Source organism: Lonchura striata, chromosome 11 (genome assembly GCF_046129695.1).
Source record: "Lonchura striata isolate bLonStr1 chromosome 11, bLonStr1.mat, whole genome shotgun sequence".
In the NCBI taxonomy this organism is placed as follows: domain Eukaryota; kingdom Metazoa; phylum Chordata; class Aves; order Passeriformes; family Estrildidae; genus Lonchura; species Lonchura striata.
In genome coordinates this window covers 14968652-14993102 of record NC_134613.1, presented here as the reverse complement: position 1 = coordinate 14993102, position 24451 = coordinate 14968652, and the positions used below count along the sequence as shown (strand labels likewise).

At 41.4% G+C, this 24451-nt stretch overlaps 2 protein-coding genes across 3 annotated transcripts in view; one reads left to right on the top strand and one right to left on the bottom strand.

Moving 5' to 3' along the window:
- The window catches only part of HDGFL3 (HDGF like 3), a 38128-nt gene extending 34798 nt beyond the window's left edge, over nucleotides 1-3330 (top strand). Inside the window, exon 6 of the mRNA XM_021537558.3 lies at nucleotides 1020-3330. Within this exon, the coding sequence (XP_021393233.1) occupies nucleotides 1020-1025 (6 nt within the window). The 3' untranslated portion in view covers nucleotides 1026-3330. The remainder of the gene's footprint in view (nucleotides 1-1019) is intronic.
- A 224-nt stretch (nucleotides 3331-3554) lies between these two features.
- On the bottom strand, nucleotides 3555-23368 carry TM6SF1 (transmembrane 6 superfamily member 1). Of its 2 annotated transcripts, XM_021537559.3 has the most exons (10): nucleotides 23237-23368; nucleotides 21215-21318; nucleotides 20613-20710; nucleotides 19521-19624; nucleotides 18605-18687; nucleotides 17110-17231; nucleotides 12545-12649; nucleotides 10452-10544; nucleotides 9402-9521; nucleotides 3555-3931 (listed from the first exon to the last, which is right to left on the bottom strand). In XM_021537559.3, exons 1-10 carry the CDS (start codon nucleotides 23326-23328, stop codon nucleotides 3740-3742), a joined length of 1113 nt encoding a protein of 370 aa, XP_021393234.1. In that variant the 5' UTR covers nucleotides 23329-23368; the 3' UTR covers nucleotides 3555-3739. The 2 variants fall into 2 exon arrangements, with proteins under 2 accessions (XP_021393234.1, XP_021393235.1); XM_021537560.3 differs by lacking the exons at nucleotides 3555-3931; nucleotides 10452-10544; nucleotides 12545-12649; nucleotides 17110-17231 and having other exon boundaries at nucleotides 9075-9521.
- Between the last annotated feature and the right edge of the window lie 1083 nt (nucleotides 23369-24451).

Below are 24451 nucleotides of genomic sequence, written 5' to 3'. Positions count from 1 at the left end.
GAAGGAAAAGGAACAGCAATTGAACCCCCCAAAAGCATCTCAAATTATGATCTCACTGACTCTGAAACTGGAGAGAGGCCTCGAGTGTGGTGTGCACATTGTTACCCCTTTTGGTAAGCTGATAGTGTGTCATTAGCCAGGATGTACCAGGACCTCCCACACGGAAAGCACAGGTTTCCATTTTTACTCTTCACAAACTACTTCTCATAGGAGAGAACTGCACTGACCAAAGACAGGAAAGATATTGTAGTGTTGTAGAAGGGATGCCTTGCCCAGACGTGGGTGGTCACAGTGCACTGCATGCTGTCATGTTTCTGGCTAATGTCCCAGGGCCATCAGGTGAATTTTGCCATCTCTGTTCAATTTGGGGAAACCGAGAGTTGTATCATTTGCTGTGATCATGTGAGGACAGTCTGATCCTGATCCCACAATGACAAGGGAAGCAAGAGCTGACCTTGACTCACCCGTGGGAGTTCCTTTTCTGTCATCACCTTACAGTGAGCTGGAGCCAAGCTGTTTCCTTTTCAGAAGCAGTATTTGTATCCCTTAGTGATGAAAATGTTTATCTTTGCTCATGCTTGCTAAGCTTTCCTGTATTTGAACAAGAGAGTATACTTGTGGCTGGACATCCAGGAATGCAGCAGTGCCTGAGCTCCTGCATGAAGCCCATCAGTGATGTTGTGCAGTGGAAAAAAACAAAATTTTGTTGTGCCTGAAGTGTGCTACAAGGTTTGTAATGGAGTGATTGGGGGAAAATCCTACCCACATACATCATTGGAGCTGCTTATTGAATACAGCCCTAAATATTTACTTTTAAACTGTGCTCATTAATATTTTGTAGTGATATGTTTAGTTGGTGTAACAAAGCAGTTTTCTCTAGAAAAAATTTGTTTGACCAGACAAGGTGGTTACTTGTACCTGTGACTTAGAAGTGTGGAAATATAACATCAATTGTATCAAGTTTGATGCAGCATGTTATTTCTTACATTAAATGTGACTTCTTTCTCTTTCTCTTTCAGACTTAACCAACATAATGACTGCTGAATATTAAGGGAAAACACAAGAAGGTTACATGTTTGGTTGTCTAATATTCTTGGATTTGATATGAGTCACCACATCTGTTCATTAGTACCATCAACAGCATCCCAGTTTGTATGCACATTATTCACATTCCTATCTGTTGTGTTTGCAGAAATGACATTTTTACCCTTTTTTCTAAGGGTTACTTTTTGATTTTCATATTATTTGGTTGCATGAAGTTGCCCTTTTCCAGTGGCTGAGGTTTATGAAGATATCGCATACTTGAACATGTTTTAGATTCCTTTTCGAGACAGAAAAGGCATAACTCCAAATTCTATCATTCTAAATCAACATTTTTTAAACACAAGTAAATCTTAAAAATTAGTCCCCTCCATACAATGCTACAATAATCTTCCACATACAGACATAATTTTAAATTTTCCTAGATCCATTCTCTCTTGGGTTTTGATCAATTTACAACATGAAAGAAAAATTCTTCTTCAGTTGAAATCACCACCAAGTTCAACAATGTAATAAAATACCTTTCCTTATTAGAAGTACCTAGCTAGTTATACTCTTAATACTTCTCCAAACCATGATGTAATGTACACTATCTGACTTAGTTCCTATATGTGGAGTTAGTGAAAGTCTTTTTGTGTTTCTTTAGATTAATACAAGGATTTTCCAATGCCAACACAATTTGAAATTATTCATTTGGATGCTTTCCATTTTTAAGCTTACTGTGATATACAGCCCTATGGGAAACCAAAACAAAACATCAATTTTAAATAATGAAAGGCTTAAAAAAGGATGCTGTCATTCTGGCTTTTTTTTTCCCTTTTGGAAATAGAACTAGACTAGTAAGTAAGCATTCCAAATCCATTACTCTGTGTACATTATTGTTGCTATTGTGATAATAGAGATTTTTATTTATTTTTATGCCAGCTTTTATTGTGAAAACATATTTAGTCTGGTTTTATCAATCCTTGTTATGCTTGTCCTTGGAACATCTTTTGCGTATTCAAGGTTTGTAGTTGATGAGTTTACTGTAAAAAACTAAAAAAAAAAAAAAACCACAAGGAAAAAAAAACCAAAAAAACACCAAAACAAAACAAAAAGGAAACAAAAAAAATGTATTGTTTTTACAGAATAAATTTATTGGAATGTGTATTGGGAGTAAGGTTTGAGGTTGTAAGCAACTAAGTTAGCGTCATATTTGGCTTCATACGTGTAATAATGTGAGGTATTAATGTAAGTCAAGTATTAAAGCAAAACATTCTGTTAACATGAGTTGACCATAATAGATACAAGTGCAGGTGAGATCTTTATTTTTTCTGTACTTTGCCTTTTCTGGATAACAGGAGGTCATTAAATTCACCTTGAATGTATTCAAAGTTTCTTTAAAGACATCAGAAGTGACATCAGAGGCTCAAACACCTGTTTGCGAGCCAGCACGTGCTGTGACAGCCTGGCAGCGCTGGGAAGGGGCACTGGATGGAGCTATCCCAAAGCCTAAGGAGCTGCACCAGGGATGCTGGGTGCCAGCAAGCATTGCCTGAGGTGTGCTGTGGTTGTTTTGGACCTGCCCCTTTGGCTGGAGGTGTAAAACCTGGGGCCTCTCCTCTGGCTGCTGCTGGGAACTGCATGGCAGTGTTCAGCAGGAGAGTGTTACAGCCTGCATTTCTCAGTGCCCTGAAGGTCCCTTCGTGCAGGGTGCAACACACAGGCTTGTGAACTGCTTCCTCGTTACTGATTAGACTTAAAAATAAAATTCTTTCAATCAAAACACCAAGAAGTCAACAAGCCCAAATAAAGTGTTTCCAGTTAAAAACTATCAGCTAGTTTCATCTGTGAGAAAGGCACTAGGTGTACTGCTTTTAATATAAATACACATAGAAGACATAGAAATAGCTGTAATTGCAAATAGAAACGTAAGCTGCCCAAAGCCAAGTTGCTGTGTTTGCTGCTGCTTGTTTCTGAGCCAGCAGCTTTAGCAAAAGCAGCTGCAGAGACACAGCCAAAACCCCTCCTCTCGGGAAACGCAGAGCGGCCTGAGCCCAGTGGCTCACGGTCCTGAGCCCTCTGTGCCCAGCCCAAAAGTGCTGCTGAGCACCTGCTCGGCTTCAGGCAGGTGAGCAGTCCTTGCAGAAGTGAATCCTGAAGAGAGTTAACAAAACTATATGATTTGCTTATCATATATGGAGTCTTACCATAAGGGTTAATTGCTTCTTAAAAGATTTCTTGGGATTTTTAACAAGGTTGACCCACAAGACATACTTTTTGACAAATAAAACATGTGCATGTGACAGAGTTATGTATGTTAATTTTTCATGCTTCTCAATGCTGACCTTCATGTTGTGCAGTAGCTCTGTGCAGGGACTGCTAGCACTGCTATTCTTCAGCGTGCGGAGGCTAAACACTGACATCATTATTATTATTTAACTTCATGCAGTATTTCTAAAACTGTCAAAGCAGCTTACTTAAAAATAGCTGTGGGAACTGGCAATGCACTGCAAAGTCACAATGTTGAGAAGTGGTGCTAAAGGCAGTTGTCTTTATTTTCCCTTTTTCAGTAGGATAAACAGAGCAGACCGTGTGACGACACGGTTGTGCAATTTTACACATCTTACACGCTTCATTTGGGTTCCATTTGAGCAGTTCAGTCACATCCCAACCCAACTGTATACATAGCCAAGGACAGGAGCTGGAAACAGTTCTGCTATTCTGTTTTTTCTTCTTGTTTTGGTTTCATAAAAAACTCTGGCTTGTTGACACACCTGTAAGCGAACAGCTGGGGTAGAATCCCATACATTATGTTCAATATCAGGAAAAACTCTTTTGCTTCTTCAGGGACTCTGTAGATGTAAGGAGTTCGAGCATGAAGAGAAGCACCAATATGGGAAAATTGAGCCTGTGGTGTGTATATAACACATATATTAAAAAAAAGGTAAAGTTGATGTGTATTTTTGGGAAGATGGCATCATTTGCATGCAAGTCTGCATCTCCAGTGACATTTCCCAAGCCAGCCCTTATTTTTATTCCAGAATTATCTATCATACTTTTACACAGTGGTATAAAAATACAGTCTAAACTAAAATCATTAATATCTTGTTGTATGAGGCATAACGGGAACAATCAGTGGCATGGTAAGATGTTTGTTTTATGCACATGATGGCACTGATCATTTCATCAGGTACAGGATTCCACCCTGGCTTTCTGGGTCATAATTTGTGCTAGAGGGTCCACGGTCCTTCCCCAGAAGAGTGGGCACTGAAGGCACATCCCTGCAGAGCCCAGTCAGGGGAAGGGTTCTCACCCACCTGCCTGGGAAGGTTGTTGGGAATTAGACATCAGTGGGAACAGCCAGACACTCACTCTGAGTAAAGTTAGAAGGGAGAGTCTTGGAGCCTGTGTTAGTTCTGGTTGGGGTTTGGACTTTTTAATCTTAAATCCAGATGTTCCAGATTCTGATTCCACAACTCCTGATGATTTCAGAAAAAAATGTCTGCAATATTTGGGTTTCAGGTTGAGGCTGGTTTGAAGTATAGATTGAGCATACTGTGAAGGTTATAGGCACAGACAGGCTTGCTGGCCTGAAGCATATTTTTAGGATAAACAAACATTTAAAGATAGAAGTGTCAGGATAGTCGGTGTCTTTTGTTTCCATCTGTTACCTGCTATTTCAAGCCACAGCTCATTCACATTAACTATTGTGTGTCCAATTTTCTTATTACTATTTAGTTAGCTAGCAGTGGAGGAAATCTGAGAACATGAACACCAATTTGATCATAAGGAGACCACTGGGACACCAGGATTTTAGGAACACAGAGGAGCAGACAGACTATGGCCAAATCACCTCCTCTATTCTGCCTTCAGCAGGAGTCATTTTGGCCTCACATAGAACATGGTTCTGGTCACAGCAGAGTAGAAGGGGAAATAAAGTGCAGGTGTTTCAATGCACCACCCTAGAAAAAGGTTAGGCTGAGACTATCCATCAAAACAGAAACAGAAATTGGTTTTCAGGTGATTCCAACCACCTCAACTGAACTGGGAGAGCTCATTGAGCACACCTGAGCCAGGAAATGAAATAATCAATGAAATCAAATACAAACACACTTCAGCAGAGTGCCACTTAGCATGTTTCTGTAAATAGCTATTGCACAGCAAACAGATGTTCAGGGGCACACTGTCAGCAGCCTTTTTATATCAGCCTGGTAATTCACTCTGTGTCTTGCAGCCCGTTTGTTCTCACCTGCCTCAGGCAGGCCCTGCCTTTGGGTGGGCTTGCTGAAATCCCTGCTACCTCTCCTGCTGTGGCAGCTTCTCAGCCCAGGCAGCCAGAGCAGCTCAGCAGCAAAGCCCTCTCGTAGCACAGGGCAGCAGACTGACAGACAGCTGCCAGCAGGCTGCAGGCAGGAGGTTTGGGCTCTCTGGTGTTCCCCCAGTCACTGAGAGCCTCTGGGTTGCATTTTAGAGCCTTGTCTGGGATGAACAAGCTGCAAAGCTGCTCCTTCTCTGTGGAGGATTGTGAGGTCTGCCTCTCTGCCAGAGTGGCCAGCTGTGCATCAGAGTAAGTGGACAGTAAATTTCTCATAATTCACAGTAAACCTTGTCAGAAGGAGCTGTAAGGGGATGCTTCTGAGAGACCCAGAACACCCAGAGCCTCCAAGATGCCTGAGTATCTAAGCCTTACTGTGTGGTCTCGTCTCTTACAGGAGTTGTGGCACATTAGTGAGCTTTAATTGTTGTAAAACCAAAAAGCAGTAACATGATGTCTTGTCTGTAGCCTACAAAGATTTTTAGTGGTTAATGATACACCATATAATGAAGTTATTGTTTATTATACTTGTTTTTCACTGTAACACATGGCTTCTTCTTTTATTACGAAGGAGGATATTTAGATCTGTAAAGTCTTTCTTTTTTTTTTTAATTTATTTGATTTGCCTCTGTGAAAATTGTGTTATGTCTTTAATCTCCTGTGTTGCTCTTCCATGACTGTTCTCTGCTGCTGCTTCTTTTTTTATAATTTTTTTTCCTCTTTTTCTTACTTGGAGCAGGGGATATATCTTAAAATCAGCTCTCTCACTCACCAGTGGCCCAGTGCTGCTCTTCCTTCAGGCAGACTGGCACCAAATCCCTAATTCTGAGCTGTCAGTCCCTGCAGAGCTCTGTGCCTGTGTGCAGTAGGTTGGCTCTCAGTGAGAGAAGCCTTGAGTCTGTTGTGTTACCTTGCTGTGATTGGGGTCTCAGCAAATAAGCCATTCCTCGGTGCTTTCTGTTACTGATCCCCTCTCCAAGCGGAGAATTTTGAGGCTCCAGCAAACCCCTGAGCCTTGAATGAGAAATCAACCAGATGAGATGCTGCAGGTAACCTTCTAAGGTAGCCTTACATGCCCAACATCCAGCCTTTGTCACCCCTGAAGCCTTGGCCACTCTGCTCCTCAGGCATTCCCAGCAGGTGGAAGCTGCCTGGTGCTGGATGTGGCTTGGCAACTGCAGTCTGGGTCTGCCTGCTTCTCACTGACCTGCTTGTCTGTGTGAAGCAGGCTGGATTTGGACTTTTTACAATATTTTTTGCCTTGTGCCTAATCATAGGCAATATTTCAAGTATTTTTTACCCTGTAGTTAAGGACAGAGAAGGACCCAGAAAAAGGTTAGGAGTCCTTCTTCACTGTGCCTTCTCTCTAAGACTGATTAAAATCAGGCAGGCTGTAACTTTAGAAGGGTTTGGACCTGGTCTTATGAGCCTAAGAAAGCCACCAAATAGAAGGGGAGTAACCTAGAAAAATACATTCCTTGGGTTTAGGGTCTCTGGTAGACAAGAAGCACTGCAGAAAGTGGCCACAAAAAAAGGCAGGGTTAGGGAAAAACTAAGAAGGAGTAGAGGTAAATTTTCTACATTTGAGAAAAAAGAGAAATGGGCTGCAGAGAGTTGGTGAGACTGATTTTGGCTAGTAAGGTTGTGGTTCTTCAACCCTTCTCACATGGCTCACTTGCATAGGGAAATACCAATTTCATTAAGTTCAGAGGTTGTTCTGACCCTTTTGTATAATCAAAGCTCCTGGTACTTCCCTCAGATGAAATTCAAAGAGCTCCTCCTGAAGCTTCAGAAAGTCTAGTAATTATTGGGTCACAACTGGTTTTGGAGTCTGTTAGAAATGGAGTCATTCCAGCTGAGAGTTATTTGTAATTCTGAAAATCAGTAAATGTGTGTCTGTAGGCACTTTGGAGGTTCTTAGTTTAGATGCATCACATGGTATTTTGTGACTTGTTTTTGTAAAACGTACATCATAATGATAGAAATAAAAATAATTAAAATCTCCATGTTCCCCATCTGTAGGAGCAGTGTTCATTCCCAGGGAGCAGTGCCCACTGCTTACTTTTATTGGACCTTTTGTGTGAGAGCAAGCAAAGTGTGTTTTGGTTACTACATATGTTTTAATTATCAATTAAGTGTTTTAACTTAAGGTAACAGTAGACAAATCTGTAAATGTGTTTCTTTGCCTCAAAATGACAAACCACCCAAATAATCAAGGAATAGCCCTCAGTTCATTGTCATGTGCATTTTACATCCCAGGTTGATCACAGTTTACCAAGTCAAATCAGTTAAATCATGTTCACTTGTAGGATAACTGAAGTTCATCCTGCAAGTGCATTAAAGTCAAAATGACAAAAAAAAAAAAACCCTCCCAAATGTAAAGAACTGTTTTTTGAAGCAAGATAAAATATGAAGAGTGCACAGCAACATAGAGTTCTCTTAATCAGTTTCTGTCAGCCCACAGCATTTGCTGGTGACAGGACAAGCTTTAAGTATTGAAACGGGAAATGTTGGGTGTTAGTCTAATGTGTAAATGGACATCCTGAGGCAGAACCACAAAGAGCAACAGAGGGGTTTTAGACTTCAGCAACAAAGTTTAGCATTCACATATTTAAAAGGTACAAAGGACTTTAAAAAAAAAAAAAAAAAAGAGGTGATTATTTCTTACCGGAAACCTATTAAAGGTGTTGGGGGGAAACCTAAACCAACAAAAAAAAAATCACCTCCAGATTGGGAGGCTAAGCTTTCTGGTAAATTTACAAGGTTGTGATAGTTGGCACACTGACTTCTGATTTACTTTTTCTTGTGTTAAAAAAATCTTTGAAGGAGTGGTTTCTTCCCTGGCTGTCTGGGCAATTTATGGAACCTGAGTAATCTTTCAGTAGAGGAAGTTCCCAACACAGCCTTGCCTACCTAGCTAGCTTGTGCCTTTTTTCTTTATTTTTTTTTTTTTAAATTAGATTTTGGCCAAAGACAGTTGTACAATATTTATGATACCTTTTGAGCATCTAAACTTCCTCATTAATGTTTGCCAGATTGTGTTTTGATATCTATAAACTGGTAGAGAAGAAAAAAGAAGTCCTATTCTCTCTGGTAACTGCTCCCAAATAGAAAATGTCACTCCACCCTTCTTATTGGGCAATTAATGTGGGTTGTAATTTGTATCCATGATTATCTCAGACCTGAGGAACCAAGTGTTGGTTTGTGTTTGTCTCATAGTGGTATTTGAATTACAGTTATTGCTGTATCCCTATGTTGTCACTATTGTGGCAGGAATATCGTGCTTATTTGCTGTGCTGTCTGGATGTTCTGAGCACAAACATTTAATTTCCTATGTACAGAACAAACCAATTGTCCCTGTGTTTAATCTGTGTAATGCTCATCTGTCTGTCATAAGTCATTTACTAGTTCCTGTTGAATTGTTTTGTTTTGGTCAGTCTTCTCATAAGCAGCAGTCCCATTTAGTAATTAACTACAGTTGTTTATTTAAGAGAACCAGAATGGAATGAGTAAAAGAAAAATGATCGTTGTCTGCCGTTGGGAACACAAACACCTCTGGGTGTTACTGTGGTTTGTGGCCCAGGAGGTTCCCCAAATTCTCTCAACATTATCCACTGATGCTGTACATTTTGTGTGACAAGGAGATACTTTTTCTCTTTATATATTTCAAACTACCTACTTGACCAACACATATTATGGAAACAATGTATTGTGCTGTTGTGTTTGGGTTTTGTTGGGTTTTTCTTTGATTGACTGTCACAGCTTTAAGATGGGCTTCCTTCATGATGCCAGCTAAAGAGTGCATGGTACTTAATGAGGTTTAAGTGAGCCCAATAAAAACATTGTGTAGAAGGAGAGAAGTCTGATAAAGCAAGAATGTGGTCATTAGAGAGTAGTAGATTTGATTCTTCACTCCCTTAAATAAAGGGGTTTTTACAGATACAAAAGGAGATCTCAGTTACATCAGCACAAAACCTATGTGGGAAGATCAAGCCCTTATTGATTCCATAGGTCTCTACTTATTATGATGTCATTTAAAAATGAAAAATTTGCAAAGAAATACCTGAGCTAGTCCTCCAGCATGTATAAGGGTCAAATCTGGCATCCAGGAACAACCAGGCACCAGCAGGCCATACAGAGCAATCACATAGTATGGCACCGAGTAGAACATGTATGCCAGCATCTGCATTTCAAACACAAATATTAGTTCCTTTGCAGTGTGAGGAAGATGCATTTAAAACTCAGTAAGCTGCTCTCTTAGAGGTTCAGACTACTCAAAACTACACTTCTGGCAGCTGTGATTCCCAGGCTCTTTTGTCACACCTGGATACTATTGACTGGATCCAGCTACCCTAAATTCTCTCCTGATATTGGTGGCTGTTGTCTCCTTGCCCCCTCCACACACACTTCATCCAGGACCTGTATTCCTGCCCCTTACTATCTTGAGGTCATGCCAAAAAGCATGGCCTGGTTTAACTCCTTAGTGCAGGGAGCCTTTGTCAGGCTCCACTGCACTCTCAGCTGGGAGCTGTGGGACACATCCATGCCCTCCTTTCCCAGAGAGAACTCATCCAGCAGTGACACTTGGTTTCTGCTCATTTCTTCACCTCTGTGTCCTCTGACTGCTTTGGGCCCTGTCCCCCCTTGCAAAAGAATGTCAACATCAAATTCTACAGAAATAAAGCACAACACTCCCTCATCTGCATTTTTTTTTGTATGCAGTGCCCTTTTTCAACAATGTGTCACTGAGGATGGAAGTGCAATGTGAGCTTAAAGAATCTAATCCTATTGCACCCCTTCTTGCTCCATAATTCCAGACTGGAAGTCTACTTTGCCTTTCTGAGGAAGGGAAATGAACATAAAAAGCATACAGAAGTGTTTCGTGGGCTGTGTTAAAAGAATCCTGAGTAATTAGGATGTGTAGCTCCATGTAACCAGTTTGAACCTAAGTTAAGCTTATCACAACAAGGAGTTGGTATCCTACAAGGGCTAGAAATGGTATTAGAAAATACCCTTTAATTTGCCATGAATGATAATTCCCATCATCTCTGAAACCCATGGCTTCATCTTTGTTTACAAATCACTCCTTGCCACTGCATGGTCAGTGCTGTACCTGAAGCTTGGGATAGGCAGCAGGATCTTTGATGTAGGGCTCGTGCAGTTGGATGTACAGCCGGCACAGCTCAGCAGGGCAGTCCAGGGCAATCTGGGAAGAGGTTTTACAGCTCAATTTGTGATCAATTTGTTCTGAAACCAGCCAACCTGACACGTGTTACCAGCCCTGGGGATGTGCTCATGGTGTGCAGCACAGCTACCCTGGAGCTTGCAAAGGTGATCCAGGTGATCACCAAATAAAAGAGGAAATGCAGCCTCCTCCCAGCTCCTGCTCAGTGGGTTTGTGAGGAAATGCTGGCAGCCTGCTTTGAAGATTTTGACTGGAAGAGAATTTAGCTGGTTGGCTATGCTGTTGTAAAAGTATAATTGCTATTGATTTGCCCTGATAAATAGCCTTTGATCTCACCAAATGAACTTTCCAATGGAAAATTACTCTAAAAGAGTGGAAACGTGAGGATAAGCACCCAGTTTTATGATAGCAAGCTATGGATGTAGTCCAAAAAAAGAGCTGCACTGGGACAAGGCAGCAGTGCAGAGCAATGCATGAGACAGGTGTTACTTAAAGTAATAATTTTTGAGAGTAGTAAAGGACAGATTATTGGATTTTACATTCCTATGGGAAGAAAACACTCCAAATAAACATGGATAAATTGCAAAAATAGTTCATTTTTGTGATAGACCTTAAAACTATTACAAAAAATTCTGCTCTAAATTGAGCTAGCAATCCATGTGAGCAGCTGTCCCTGGGCTTGTCTGTGGCATTGTTAATGCCTGAGCTGCAGGGCTGAACAGTAAGTTTGGCACAGCCTGATTTCATGTGCATTTGTTGTGTGAGTATGAGGGGCAATGCAAAACTTTACAGTCAATATTCCTCCCTGCTCTTTTCCAACATGGACATCCAAGAAGCAGGTCTGAGTGGACTATAATGCATTGTGTTTTATGAACTTTTGAACAAAATTATTGTTCCTGCACTTTACACAGAGATGTTCAGTTGATCTCTGTATGTATAATCAAGGCCAGTAAGCAATTCCTGCTCGGTGAAGGAAATATATACGGAAACTACAGTTTCAAAATTAACAAAAAAAAAATTCCTCTGAGACCATTATTTTCCACAGTGAAATTACAGGTAAAACAGCTGATTTAACCTGTATCAGTGGTGCTCTGAAGTAATATGATCTCTAAAAAATAAAGCAGTCTGACATATTAGAAGGAAAAAAAAATGTTTCTGAGAGGCAAGTTTTAAGAGAAACAGGAGGTGAGAGAGGAATGTGAGCAGCACAACTACAAAAGAACAATCTGTGCTAGGTAAATAAAATATTGCTGGATATTTATCATTACCTCCTACCTGAATTATTCTAGAAAGGATCAAACCTACAAATCAAGCAAGCAGGCAATTATCTGAGATGCCCAAACATTTGTGCTGTGCTCACTGAATGATACACAAGTTTCATTCTGCTTAAGAGAGAAAGTGCATTAGAGCTGGCAAGGGAACAGATTTACCTACAACTGGATTTACTTCTGAAAGCATTTTCAGTGCTACTTCCTTCCCTGAGAAATTTTAATTCAATCAACTATGCTTAGTGAGCAACCATTTTTAAAAATTGTCTCTTGGTAAGTAGAAACAATGTGTGTTGTTCACAATGTGGATTTTTTTTTCCCTTTTAGGTGGAAATGTTCTCTATCTCATGCAGAGTAAGCTAACTTGGTTTTGTATATAATTTTAAATATGCATTACTGCTTAGAAAAACATGAATACAGAATTACTTTAGTTGCTTTGTGTCCACGTTCTTGGCCATAAATGGAACAACAGACCAATGAAAAGTTTTAGATCATGTTGATTTCCTCTTGGGATGCTATTTACTCTGGTGGTTGTACACCTCCTTTTGAAAAACATGCTGCACACAGCACAAAATAGAGAAGCAAAGCACCAATAGTTATCATACATAATTTATCTTTTTATATCTAAGGCCTGTTTGAACCCAAATGTCACAGGATTTCCCCTGACCACAATGTATGTGCTTTTTCACACAGAGTCAAATTTAAAAGTTTGACTGAAAATTAGCTTAAATTATTAAAATATGTTCAACTTACCATGCCCCTAAATATGCAAAACCCCGTGGCTAGAATGAGGTATGCAGCTAACATTAAATCTATTGGTCGTCGTAAGAGTCCTTTCTTCTGGACTTCCTGAACCACCTGCAACACAGAACACGTTTAGTAGGTCCATCCTGGTTCCCTGTCCGTGTGTTTCACTCCAGATCAGTCACTGCAAAGAGGGTGGAGTGGTGAGACATCATGAAACATCACATCTATCCATTGATCTGAGAGACAGAAAGATTTCCACCTAAAAAGGTGACTCCAGATTTTATAGGATGTAGTGAGGAAAATTAATCTTGGTAAACTCTAGAAATGGATGGATCCAACTGAAGCCATCTCAATACAGATTAGTGTCATTTCAAGCAACTTAAATCAAATGAACACTAACTCTGCAATCACCTAAGGTTTTAAAGCAGCATTTAAAGCAAACTTCTTCAAAATTGTCTTTTTGTAATTGGAAATAATTTGTTTTCCTGAATGTCCCTATGTAGAAAAGCCTTGGAAATGTAGGTTTTGTCTCAAACATTTGAAGTTCAATCTAGTATGCTTTGTAAAAGGACTGGATCCATCTCATTATTGAATGCTGGTTTTCAGCAGCTTGTGACACTGTTAAAACTAATGGACTATCACTGGCATAAAATAAAAGCTTTTCTGTGGCTGGTTGAGTCCTCTGCTGAGTTCAGTGAGCAAATATTGTATGTCAGTGTGCAGTGCAGAAATAGAGAATGAGATGTGTGTGTATGGAATATGTGGAAACCCTTCCTCTTCTATCACTGAACCCTGGGAATTCCTGGGGTGGCCCTGAGGCCCCTCCAAGTCCTGGCTCTGCTCTTGTGCCTCCTTTCCTCAGCACAGGAACCCCCCTGCTGCAGGGACACAGGGGAGGGGCTCACACTGCAGAGCAAAGGCCATTTCCATGTCTAACGGGGAAGGTGGCTTGGGGGAGCCAAAGGCATCTCTTTGCCTGCACAGTAAAACCTACAGTGTCCATGGAAATAATTGGAGCTACAATTTCTGCACTGTGTAGTCACAGGCAGAATTATAAACACATCAGAGTATCTTTCTGTAGTTCAGAGGGAAAACTTCCCCGTGTGTATGTGTGTTACTCATTTCCTCTTCCTTTTTATTGGCTGTTTGTTGGCATGCAGGCAGCAAAAGAAAAACCTGATTTCCTTCCTGTTATACACTTGTGGAATTGTCTCCAAAGTGAAAAACAAAAATTAGGATGCAGGGGCACAGTTAAAAGCACATAGGATCAAGACACTCACACAAAGTTATTGAAACAGGAGAACTAATCTTGCAAGCACAATTTCTGATAGATACTCCAAGATCTGGATTACAGATTAACAAAAATAAGGCTGTGGCAAACATAAGTCATCCCTTTCATAACTATTTTTTATTCTGATTTTCTTCTAAAGGATCTTTTTCAGTTAAAAAAAAAAAAAATACCAAAAAAAAAAAAAAGTGATAGCTTTGTTTGATTTTTCTAACACCAGTAACAGATTTTGGCAGTAGTGTGTCACTTCACATAATTCAGAGTACTGGTGTAGGAGTATTTTTAATATTACCTGCAAAGGATAGCTATACTCAAATATTTCTTCCTATGAAAGAAAACGGTTGCTTAGGGCTTAGTTACAAATAATTTTCAATAGTAGACTACATAGGATAGTGGAAAGCTGGTATATTTTTGTTCTCTTTTGAACTATGTATGAAGCTTATAGATATATATAATCTCTTTTCAAATATTTCAATATTCCTCTTTAAATATTAAATAGATGTGTCTATTTACTGTAATCACAAATCTACAACAGAACTTTGTGCTTAGAGGGTTTGGAGACAAAGCCACTGTAAGTAGAAGCAACCTTTGGTGCAATACTAGTTTGTGAAATTGCCAGAAAACTCACACCTTTTTTCTTTATGTATGCATGCAAACAAAATGAAAATGCAATGCTTTAAAAAAAGGAAAAAAAGCAGAAGCAAGAATTTGAAAGACAGGTTGCACTTTGCTGACAGGCCTCAGCTACAGAGTAGTTTTTCCTTACCTTTCTATTACCCAGCAAAGCCCCATCACCCCACATTAAAGTGAATTACATGTTAAGAACACTGGCCAAGCAGAGCTGGCCTGCCACGGGTTTCCCATGTACTGCAAACAACGTTGAACTCTGCTCAGACCTCTGCAGCCCCAGGGATTCTTTTGTGCAGCAAGGAAGTGGCCAGGCACACTTTGCAATTTGTCTCACTTCCAGGAAAAAGCTATTTTCCATAACTTCTGAGAGGCTTCTTATGTCATCAGTTTTAGGGAATTGGAATAATCTTCTGTGCTGTCTGTAAAAGTCAGTCCCTTCAGAATTCATGTACTAATTTGAATTTGTGTATTAATTCTGTTAAAGATTTTTAAGTTCCATTAAACTTTTCTGAGCTGATATACTTGCAGATAAATCTGTTGGGCTTTGTAAAGACTGCAGCACAGCTGGGCTTGATTCCAAACGAGGGCATAGCTCCATTCCACTCCCCTGCACCCCCTCTATTAGAAAACAAACAAAACTTGAAATCCTCTCCTCTACCCCTACAGTGATTATTTCTTTTAACTAACAGGTTTGTAATTCTATTATAGCAATGTATACCTTGGCCAACAGAATACACTTAGCTTCTGTTACTTTCATGTAAGTATTTACTAAGTATAGCATTTTAAATCGCTGTTACATTTTCTTCCTAAATCTTTTAATGACACCTCTGAATAATTATAGTTAAAAAAAGTTAAATTTTACAGCTAATTCCAAATTATCTACTGATACGTTCAGGACTTACAATGATTATCTGACTGATTAGTAGCATTAAACACAATTATTTCCTGGAAACAATTCTTAATTTGTGACTGAAAGAGTTGCATGAAAAATTCATGAGGAGTCACGTTAAGATTTAAAGGCATGCTCAGATATGGAGCATAATTTTCCTGTGAAGACTAAATACAACTTCTGAAAAATAAACAGTTTGAGTGGGCTATGAGGTCCCAGTGAAAGGAATCAAGGCTTTTTCTATAACCTTCTGGGCAAGGAAGTTTAGGTTTCCAAGAAAGGATTCACAAAGAAGTGCAATGTTAAATTCTCAGGTCACCAGGTTTTTCTGAACTCTCTTTTTGAAATAGAATATTAAATCAAAGTTTCTCTGAAATATAGACTAAATTAAAATATCAAACCTAGGTAAGCAGTTTATCTCCTGGTAAGCCCAGGAGACATGGCTGTATTTCAGCAAGTAATCAGTCCATCACATATTTTCTATAATGTCTATTTCTGTAGTATTCTTAATACCAGGAAAACAAAATGAAACCTTCATACATGCTCCACACAAAGTCTGCTCTCACTAATGTGTGCAGTAAAAATTGCCATCACTACCTTTAACTACACTTGATGAGTCTAAAGAATGTGCTTCTTGCCAGAAATAGTGGCTCCTTCAAATGAATCAGCTGAAATGGCTTTGGGATGGGACATGAGGTTCCCTATAAGCCTGTGCAGGAGTAGAATGTTTAGCACCTGAAGATTCCTCCAACTTGCCTTCCATAGGGATTTGCCCTAAAAGCTGTGGTTCTTTAGGTGTTCTTCAGCCCTGAGGGGATATGAACATCTCTCTGTGCTTCTCTTTCCTCCTGAAGAAGGGATGGCTGGCTGGATGTTGTGTTTCACCCCCTCTGGGCAGGTCTGTCCTGCCTGGCCACTTGCACTCTGGCTGCCTGCTGGCTCTGAGCAGCTACCAACACCAATCTCTGACCCTGTCTGCAGTTACAGAATGCACCTCACTGAGCCTCAGTGATGTGCATTTTGCTCTGGTGATGCAAAAATATTAATTGATTATATTGCTTACAACTGATAGGCAGTGCTGCAGCAATAAACAGCAGCTAAGAGCTAAAAGATCTGTTCTGTGCTATGTACTGTAGGAGTTTTTTAAACTTTTTTGATAAAACAGTGCATAAACTATTAATGCACTGTTTTGATGGCTTGGTTAATCTTATTTCAACACATCTAGTTACTTCGAAGGCAAAAGTCTAAAAAGGTTTACGTAAAATTTTTTACAGATTTTTTTACAAGAAACATGTAAAGAATTTTTGTATCAATTTATGTAGTGTCTCACCTGTAAAATCTAATATTACATAAAGCACATACAAAAATTATTAAATTACATGAGATCTGTAAGTCATCTGCAGAAGAGTACTTTCCTGCAGTGTTTCTGTAGGATTTTGTGGTGCTTTATGAAGCTGATAAATGCCAGTATTTTCATCAGCTAAGAAACTGAAACAGAAACTGAATAGAGGTTAGAAACACAATTACACCTATGAATGGGTTCCTTACTCTAGACATGAGATTCTTTTTCTTTATTCCACCATAATGAAATAGTCCTGCAGTATAGATATTTTTGCAGTCTTCAGAGCCAGACAGCAATTGTCGTAAGAGTGAGCAGTCACAGCACATTCCATGCTCACCCAGGGACCTATAAAACCCACCAGAAAGAGCCAGCTTATTTCAGCTGCCCTAGCAGTAGCCAGCACTGAGATACAATAGAATTACCTTGACTGGAGTGTCATGAGTCACTGAAGGTTGGTTATAAATTCTGAACCCAGCCCATATGGGGAGGCAGACATATGGTATACTTAGGAAAATAGCAGGACACACTTTTGCTCCATATTTGCCTGTTAAAAAATTATTACAAGATTCATGAGAATTTGTAAGCTCTGTTGCAGAAGAATTAAAAAATATGTAACATCAAACCTGAAGCAACTATGGTAATGTAAACAAACATAAAACATTAGAAATCACTAATGTTTACAAACAAATCCTCTTGAAAATCACATCCTCAGCAGAGGTAGAGACACAGGAAAAAGAGAGCCCATGACACAGGAAGCCATTTCAGAATCAGGGACTTTTTGAGAAGATGGGAAGCCACATCTGTCACTCTGCATTGGGTGATCCTAAGGGATGAGACAACTTCCAGATCTCACACTGGAACCTGCTTCAAATAGAGACCTCATTCATTTTAAAATGGGGGATAAAATGTATCAATTTTTCAAGGTCTGATACTGCATTAATTTTCCAAAGTGCTGATTTCTCCCACAGGCATGTACTGAGGACAAAACATTCCGAGAGCTCTCCTCAGCCTCAGGTAAACCAGGGAAACGTGTGTCTGACATTGGCTGCTCTGTGTGTCAGCAAGGCAGGTGGCAGGCATGCTCTTGAGAACTTTCTGAGAGGAAAGAGGATGGGAGAGTCACACCAAACCTGCTTTTCTCTGCAGTGAGTCTGTCTTCAGAGGAGGGGGGGAGCTGGGCTGGCCCCACCCTGCACCATGAATATTCCTCCTCTGGCATGAAAAGCAGGACCAGAGTGACCTTCCCTAAAGCTGACTGCAGGATTTGGACTCATCAACATTTTTCTCAGCTGAGCATTTGTCAACTTTGCAACAGTTTAAGCTTAGCTAAAAAGGAAATCTTTCCTTGAGAAAGGTTTCACCCTTAATGATCACCTGCCAGTACCAATGATGTCAATATTTTTATTGCAGTCCTCACCTCTAACAGCTCCACTATGCTCAGATTTATGTTAGAAATCTAGCAATGTTAAATTTAGTTTGGAAACAGAATAACTTCCAGATTTGACTTTTAAAGGTGATTTGGGTGCCTCTTGTAAGCTGTTGGAAGGTCAGACTTCTAAGCAAATTGAAAATTTTATGCAAAGTAAGATTTATATTTTTATGATATTAAGAGACACTATTGTCTCATTACTTAAACCTGGTTTAGATGAAAACCTTATAGACATATCAAAAAACAATACTTTCTTTTTTCCTTTTGAAAGCAAAGTAAACTTAAAGGGTATTTTTTCCCAGTCTCCATCTTTTCTTCCTCATATTAAAATTTTAGAATATCTTGTTTCTCTTTACTGATATTCCTAAAATGCCTCTTTCACATTATTACAGAAATGAACCAACACTGCACTAAAATATAGATAGCACAATGCTGAATTTAGAAAATGTTTCACAGGAAAAATCTGGTCATATAAATTACTTCCTTACCCACAATATTTCCAGGCATAAAGACAATGATGCTCATGATAATGGAACCCAGCCAGTAGAGACCAATGGTTCTATAGCTTTGTCTGTTAAAAAAAGAAAACAAGACACAATTATTGAACTGTTTCTAAAAATTCTCTACCCTAAATATTATACTCATTGCTGGGGTTGTATTTTACCAAGTAGAGGCTTTTAGAACCTGTACCACAAGTCAAGAGTGGATTGTTGCTTCTAAGAGGGGTAATGGAACATCCCACAACATTCTTGTGGGACAAGGTTATCACATGGACAGGCTTTGGGCATACTCAGTTATTTGCTGAAGGCTGACTGCACTAGTTAGCACACCATAGGCTGTACAAAACTATAAGACAATTAATAATTAATTTCATATTGTTAATGCTACTATTACCAGCAGATACATTTGTCTCTGAAATTGAAGTGCTTATTCTCTGAAACTCTCTATTCAACAGCAAGAAGCATAAGAATCTGTAGAAATAACCTATTTTTCTCTTAAACTTCATGTCATTCTCTAACAGGGATGAGAGATCATCATTGTGCTAAGCAATACATTATTCCTATCATAATTATTTTTTGAAAAACAATTTTTTTGTCACACATGCTTTTAATGCACATCACCTTTCAGCATTTAGCTAAGACAAAGCCATGTAGATGTGCTACACTCTGCTGCAGGGTGAAGACAGGATGCATCTCCATGCATTTTCTGGGCTTAGTCAGCTGAGAGGAAGGGTAACTTGGCAAGGGTAGAACCCCTGAAAGTAATGAAATTTCAACGGCGCTGCTTTGGCCTACAACACGAAACCACCCCAAATTAAAAATCTAAGTACTGCACGGAAAAGAAAGGGCTTTGCAGATGATATGAGAGTGCAAGGCAGGTGAGCAGTGCCCAGATCAGACTCACTCCCAGGCGATGGCTGCCACCATCAGCAGGTACATCAGGTAGTGCGCGGAGCCGTCCCAGTAGCAGATGACGTGGCCGTAGGCGGTGTTCAGGTACGGCTCCCCCTGGGAATGGGGCGTGGGGCAAGACAAGAGCTTAGAGCAAGAGTAACAATTCATAAAGCACAGCAAGAAACAAGGCCAGAAAAGTAAATAATGTTCTCCCAAGCAGTGGCAGAGCTTCTGACTGACAATACACATTCCAGCTTCTGACTGACAATGCACATTTCCCAGCACAGAGCTGACCTAGGCGGGATCAGGCAGGACTGAATGAGTTCCACATCTGCAATAAAGGCTGCAAGATGGAAACTCCTGGGTGTGACTGTCACCTTTACTCTGCCACATTATGAAAATATGACTTTTCCCTATTTTAGTGATAAAAAACTACAAAATAAAGATAGATTTAGCATACAACAAATATGGATATATTTAGCAACCTAGAGATTTACAGCAGTACTGAATATATGGATGTCAATGTATAACCTTGTAGGGTCCAACTCATTTCACACTTAAGTTCATGGAATGTTTTCAATGACTTCCGTGACTTTCCTGTCAAGCTCTTACTGGGCTATTTTTGGTGGATGTTGATATTCAGCAGCCAGCAGATTCTGCTGACTAGGTATCTGGCATCATCATTTTTTAACTCTACTTTAATTCCTTCTGGTAAACTGATTAGGCAAAAATAAAGGAGTGATTCTGTTTTCTTCTTGCTAACACATTTTGGCATGGTAACTCATCCACTCCTGAGTGCTCCCTGTGGTTTTCTGAAATCATGTGCAGGTCCTTCAATTCCCACAGAAGTTAACACAGAACAGGGTTCCTGAAGTTAACTGTAACAACAATGGAGCTTGAAAGCTACATTATTTCTGCCAAATGAGTCAGTAGATTGCAAGTCAATGAAAGTTTTATCCATAACAATAATGAAGCAGGTCAACTACAAAATTCAAGAAGACTGTTTTGAATGTGTAAGTGGCTCTTTTTCTGTGACAAATACTACATCAGGTTATTTATACTGAAGATTTTATTTACATTTGTAAGCCAAACTACTATTTACCTCTCTCAAGTAATGAGTCATGAATCCATCAATAATTCCATCCTGTTCCAGTCCAATTATTAGATTCACTACACTGGTAAAGGCAAATACAGCATAAACTGTAATAGGAAAAAGGGAAAAAAATTAAATTAAAAAAAATCCTGGAATTACACAGTTGCTTCACAGTCCAATAAATTGTCAGGCAGAGATCTATTGAACTGGATGTGTTGACTTTGAGGTCACAGATATTCAGCACACAATATGACTTTCACATATAGCTCAGGATTTTTTAAATTAGTGGTTGGTTAACACAGCTCTTAGGAAGCTTTTCTGAGGAATGTGAAATTCTGTGGAGCTGTAGGCACAACCTCCACGGAAGGTCAGTGTCTGCAGAAAGGACCATGCAGCCTTTCAAAAATCATGGGTACATGAAGTTTACAGCCTTGACTGTGGTCATTACTTGGAAAGGAGAAAGGACAGCAAAAAGGAGCAGAGAGGAAAGCATGACTTGTCATTTTTGCAGGTGAGAAAGGCAAAGTGCACAAGCCACAAGAGCCTAGAGCAAAGCCATGGGTGAGGCAGTCACTGCTGGGAGCCAGGCCACTCAGCTTTGCAGGACATACCATAGAACAGTGGGTCTTTGGGTGGCTTCCTCTTGACAAGAACACGAGCTGCCAGAGCAATAAGAACCAGAACCAGCAATCCAACTGCAACAATCACCCAGAAACTGTAACAGTATGTTAAAAAAAAAAAAAAAAAAAAAAAAAAAAAAAAAAAAGATTTTAAAACAAAAACTGATAGAATTTTGCATTCAGCCAGCTGTCCCCAAACACACACACTCATAAAGTAACTTCTAATAATTTAAGATACAGATTGTAAAGTTTACTGCATAGTCTGCCATAGGAGTCATCCTATAGTTTTGCAGAATTTATGTACCTCTCTTTGTACATGGGATCAGCTAAAAAAGGAAAATACGAAAATAACTAGATAAACAACATATCCAGAAATCTAGATTTTTCTGACTAAAATCAGTTTTCGTACTAAAATAAACAGAAACTGTGGGAAAATTAAAGGCCAATGAAAGATGAGGATCAAACCCACAGAGATTTCAAGGCCAAAAAGTGTCACTGGGGACATTTTATCTAACCTCAGTAATAAATTATCTACTCAGGAGATTACAAATTCAAAAATAAATCACATCAGTCCCGTGGAATAGGAGTAGCACTGTGGGGCACCTCTGATGGATGTGGGCTAATGTTCAGTTATGGAAGTGCTACCAGAGACCTCTCTGGCCCTACAAGGCAGGACCACTTGAGCAGGTCAGTGATCAGCACAGGTGGGCTCAGGCAAAAGGATCCTTTCCCTGGAGATGGAGCTATAATGTTACTGCACATACAGTGGGAGTGGCATAATGCACAAGTCTTTGTCACAAAACAAATTTGTCTCCTTCCCCAAGAAAATGCAAGCAGGAAAAACAGTTAAAAATTGTTTCATAGATCTAAGGGTGTAAATTATCTTTAGCTCTCTTTAAGGTAAGATTCTCCTCCTCAGTCTTCACTTTTGTCCTTGTGCAAGGGAAAAGAATGGAGGGGAAAATTAAGTAAAGTCCAGAAGCATAAGCTAAAAATATCTGGTACATATTTTATACATAGTACCACCCTGCATCAAGAAAACAAGTTGCGTATTAACGAATTATATCAGGACAATATCAACCTTAGTGAAACTCGACTTAAAATTATTGCAAAGAATTTGCAAGACCAAATATTTCAGAAAATATACACACATACTTTTTAAGTCAGGATGAGCAGTACTAGCTTGTTGATTTATTTTATGCTTTGAATCTTCTGCTAGTCTGTTTTCCCAGTGATGAATTTCTTCATACCATTACAGCTGTTAATATTGCAGTGACTTTTCACTGCAGTCTATCAATTTGAAATAAATATTGGCAGTTAATCAAGTAAGTCACCATGTGTTATTTGACATTACTCTAGCAATGAGAAGCAAAAAATTCAGTTATGGGCCAGAAGGAGAAAAATGGGGAAGGAACAGATGTAGCAAAAAACAAGAAGCAAATATTTCTGCAGTAAAGTTGCAAAACACCCCGGGCTGTGGGACCACAAAATACCACGCAGACCTTTAAGTGAAGCGGGCTTTGCCGTGAGGAAAGACTTTCCTTTTCTAGAGCTGCGGTTTCTCCCGGGATCCTGGTTTTTGGCAGCGCGAGGGCGCGGGGTCATTTCCAGCGACACGCGCGGGCTGAGCGGTGCCCGCGGGCAGCCCCGGCTCGGGAGCGCTCCGGGGCCGGCCGGTTCTCCCTCCGGCTTTGAGCAGAGCTGATTTTGGGGGCGGCTGTCCGGGGGGAGGCCGCGGGGCGCAGCGCGGAGCGGGCGCTGCCCCGGGGCCGGGCGGTTCCGCGCCCGCGGCGGCACGGCCGGCCCGGGGCGGCCGCGACTCGCTCCGGGGGATGGCGGCGCCCCGGGCCAGGGCCGAGCGGCCGCTCTCGCCGCATCCCGGCTCGGCTCCCGTCAGAGGACGCGGGCAGGACCCGGCGAGGCCGCCCCGCGCTGCCCCGCTCCGCCGCCCGCCCCGTCCCGCTCACCCCGCGCCGCCGGTGCAAACGCCCCGCCGGGCCCGTCCCGCCTCACCTGCCGGTGGCCGCCAGGCAGTTGAAGAGGTACGTGACGGGGATGGCGGTGAGCGAGAGCACGAACACGCCGGTGGCCGCCGAGGCGCTCATCCCCGCGGCGGGAGGCGGCGGCCGCCCTGCGCGCCCCAGCCCAGCGCCGCGCCGTGCCCGAGGCGCCGCCTCGCCCCGGCCCCGCCGGCCCTGCCCGCCCCATCGCCGGCACCCCCGCCCCGCGCCGCAAAGGTTAAATCCGCCTCGGAAACCGGAGCCGCCCGGCGCTCCTCCGGCGGCTCGGGCAGCGCCTCCGCCCGCCCCGGGGCTCGCCCCGCTCCCCCTCGCCCCGGCGCTGGGGACTGCCCGACGGGCGATGCCGCCCTGTCGGACAGGGGGTGCGGGTCCAGCCCCGCGGGGACGGACGCTCCTCCGGTGACCGACGGAGGCGACGCGCCAGGGGGCTGCTGTGACAGCGAGCGAGCGCCGCGACACAGGCGCCGCGGGTCAACTGCGGGCTGCGGGCACGGCGAGCAACCGGGCGGCGACAGCCGGGGCGCGGGGCGCGAAGCGATCCGGTGTCATGAGAGGAGGAGAGCGTCCCTGGGTCCGGATAGTGCGGAGCTCACTGAGAAACCCGTAAAAAAAAAAAAGTGCATCTCTTTTGCGTCACTATTTAGCTGGGTTATTACGAGCAAGGACATTAACGATTTAAAAATGTTGGGGGGGGAAATGAGTTCATCTTTTCCATTTAAATGCCCCCCAAAAATTAGCAAAACATAGGTATATGTTTGACCATTTTTATCAGCCTTTTCTCCCTGGTTTCAAACTTTGCCTATACCTCAACATCAACACACGTTTGAGCAATGGAACGAACCTTGTGAGCAAGGCAAACAGAAATGAAAACCGCTGTTCCTAGAAGTTACTGAGCGCCTAATTCCAGGACGTTGGCAAGTGAGAATGTGTTGCCTGAAGAAAACAGCAAATGCACTTCCAGCGTGCCAGGCAAGCTCTTTCTGGAAGAATTAACACCCTCTGCATAAGGGACACAATTCAGACTCCCTCCTGTTGAAATGATACAAAGGAGGTCTGCTAAGGTGGCTGAGCAAACAGGGCACCTGTCTGCGAGAAAAGCATGGAGAGCTTGGCTTAGAGTGCTCTCTTGTAAATACTAGAGGAGTTAACACCAGCGAGAGGAAAGAACTCTTTAATTTGAAGAGCAAAGCTGTGAAGAAACTGTCAC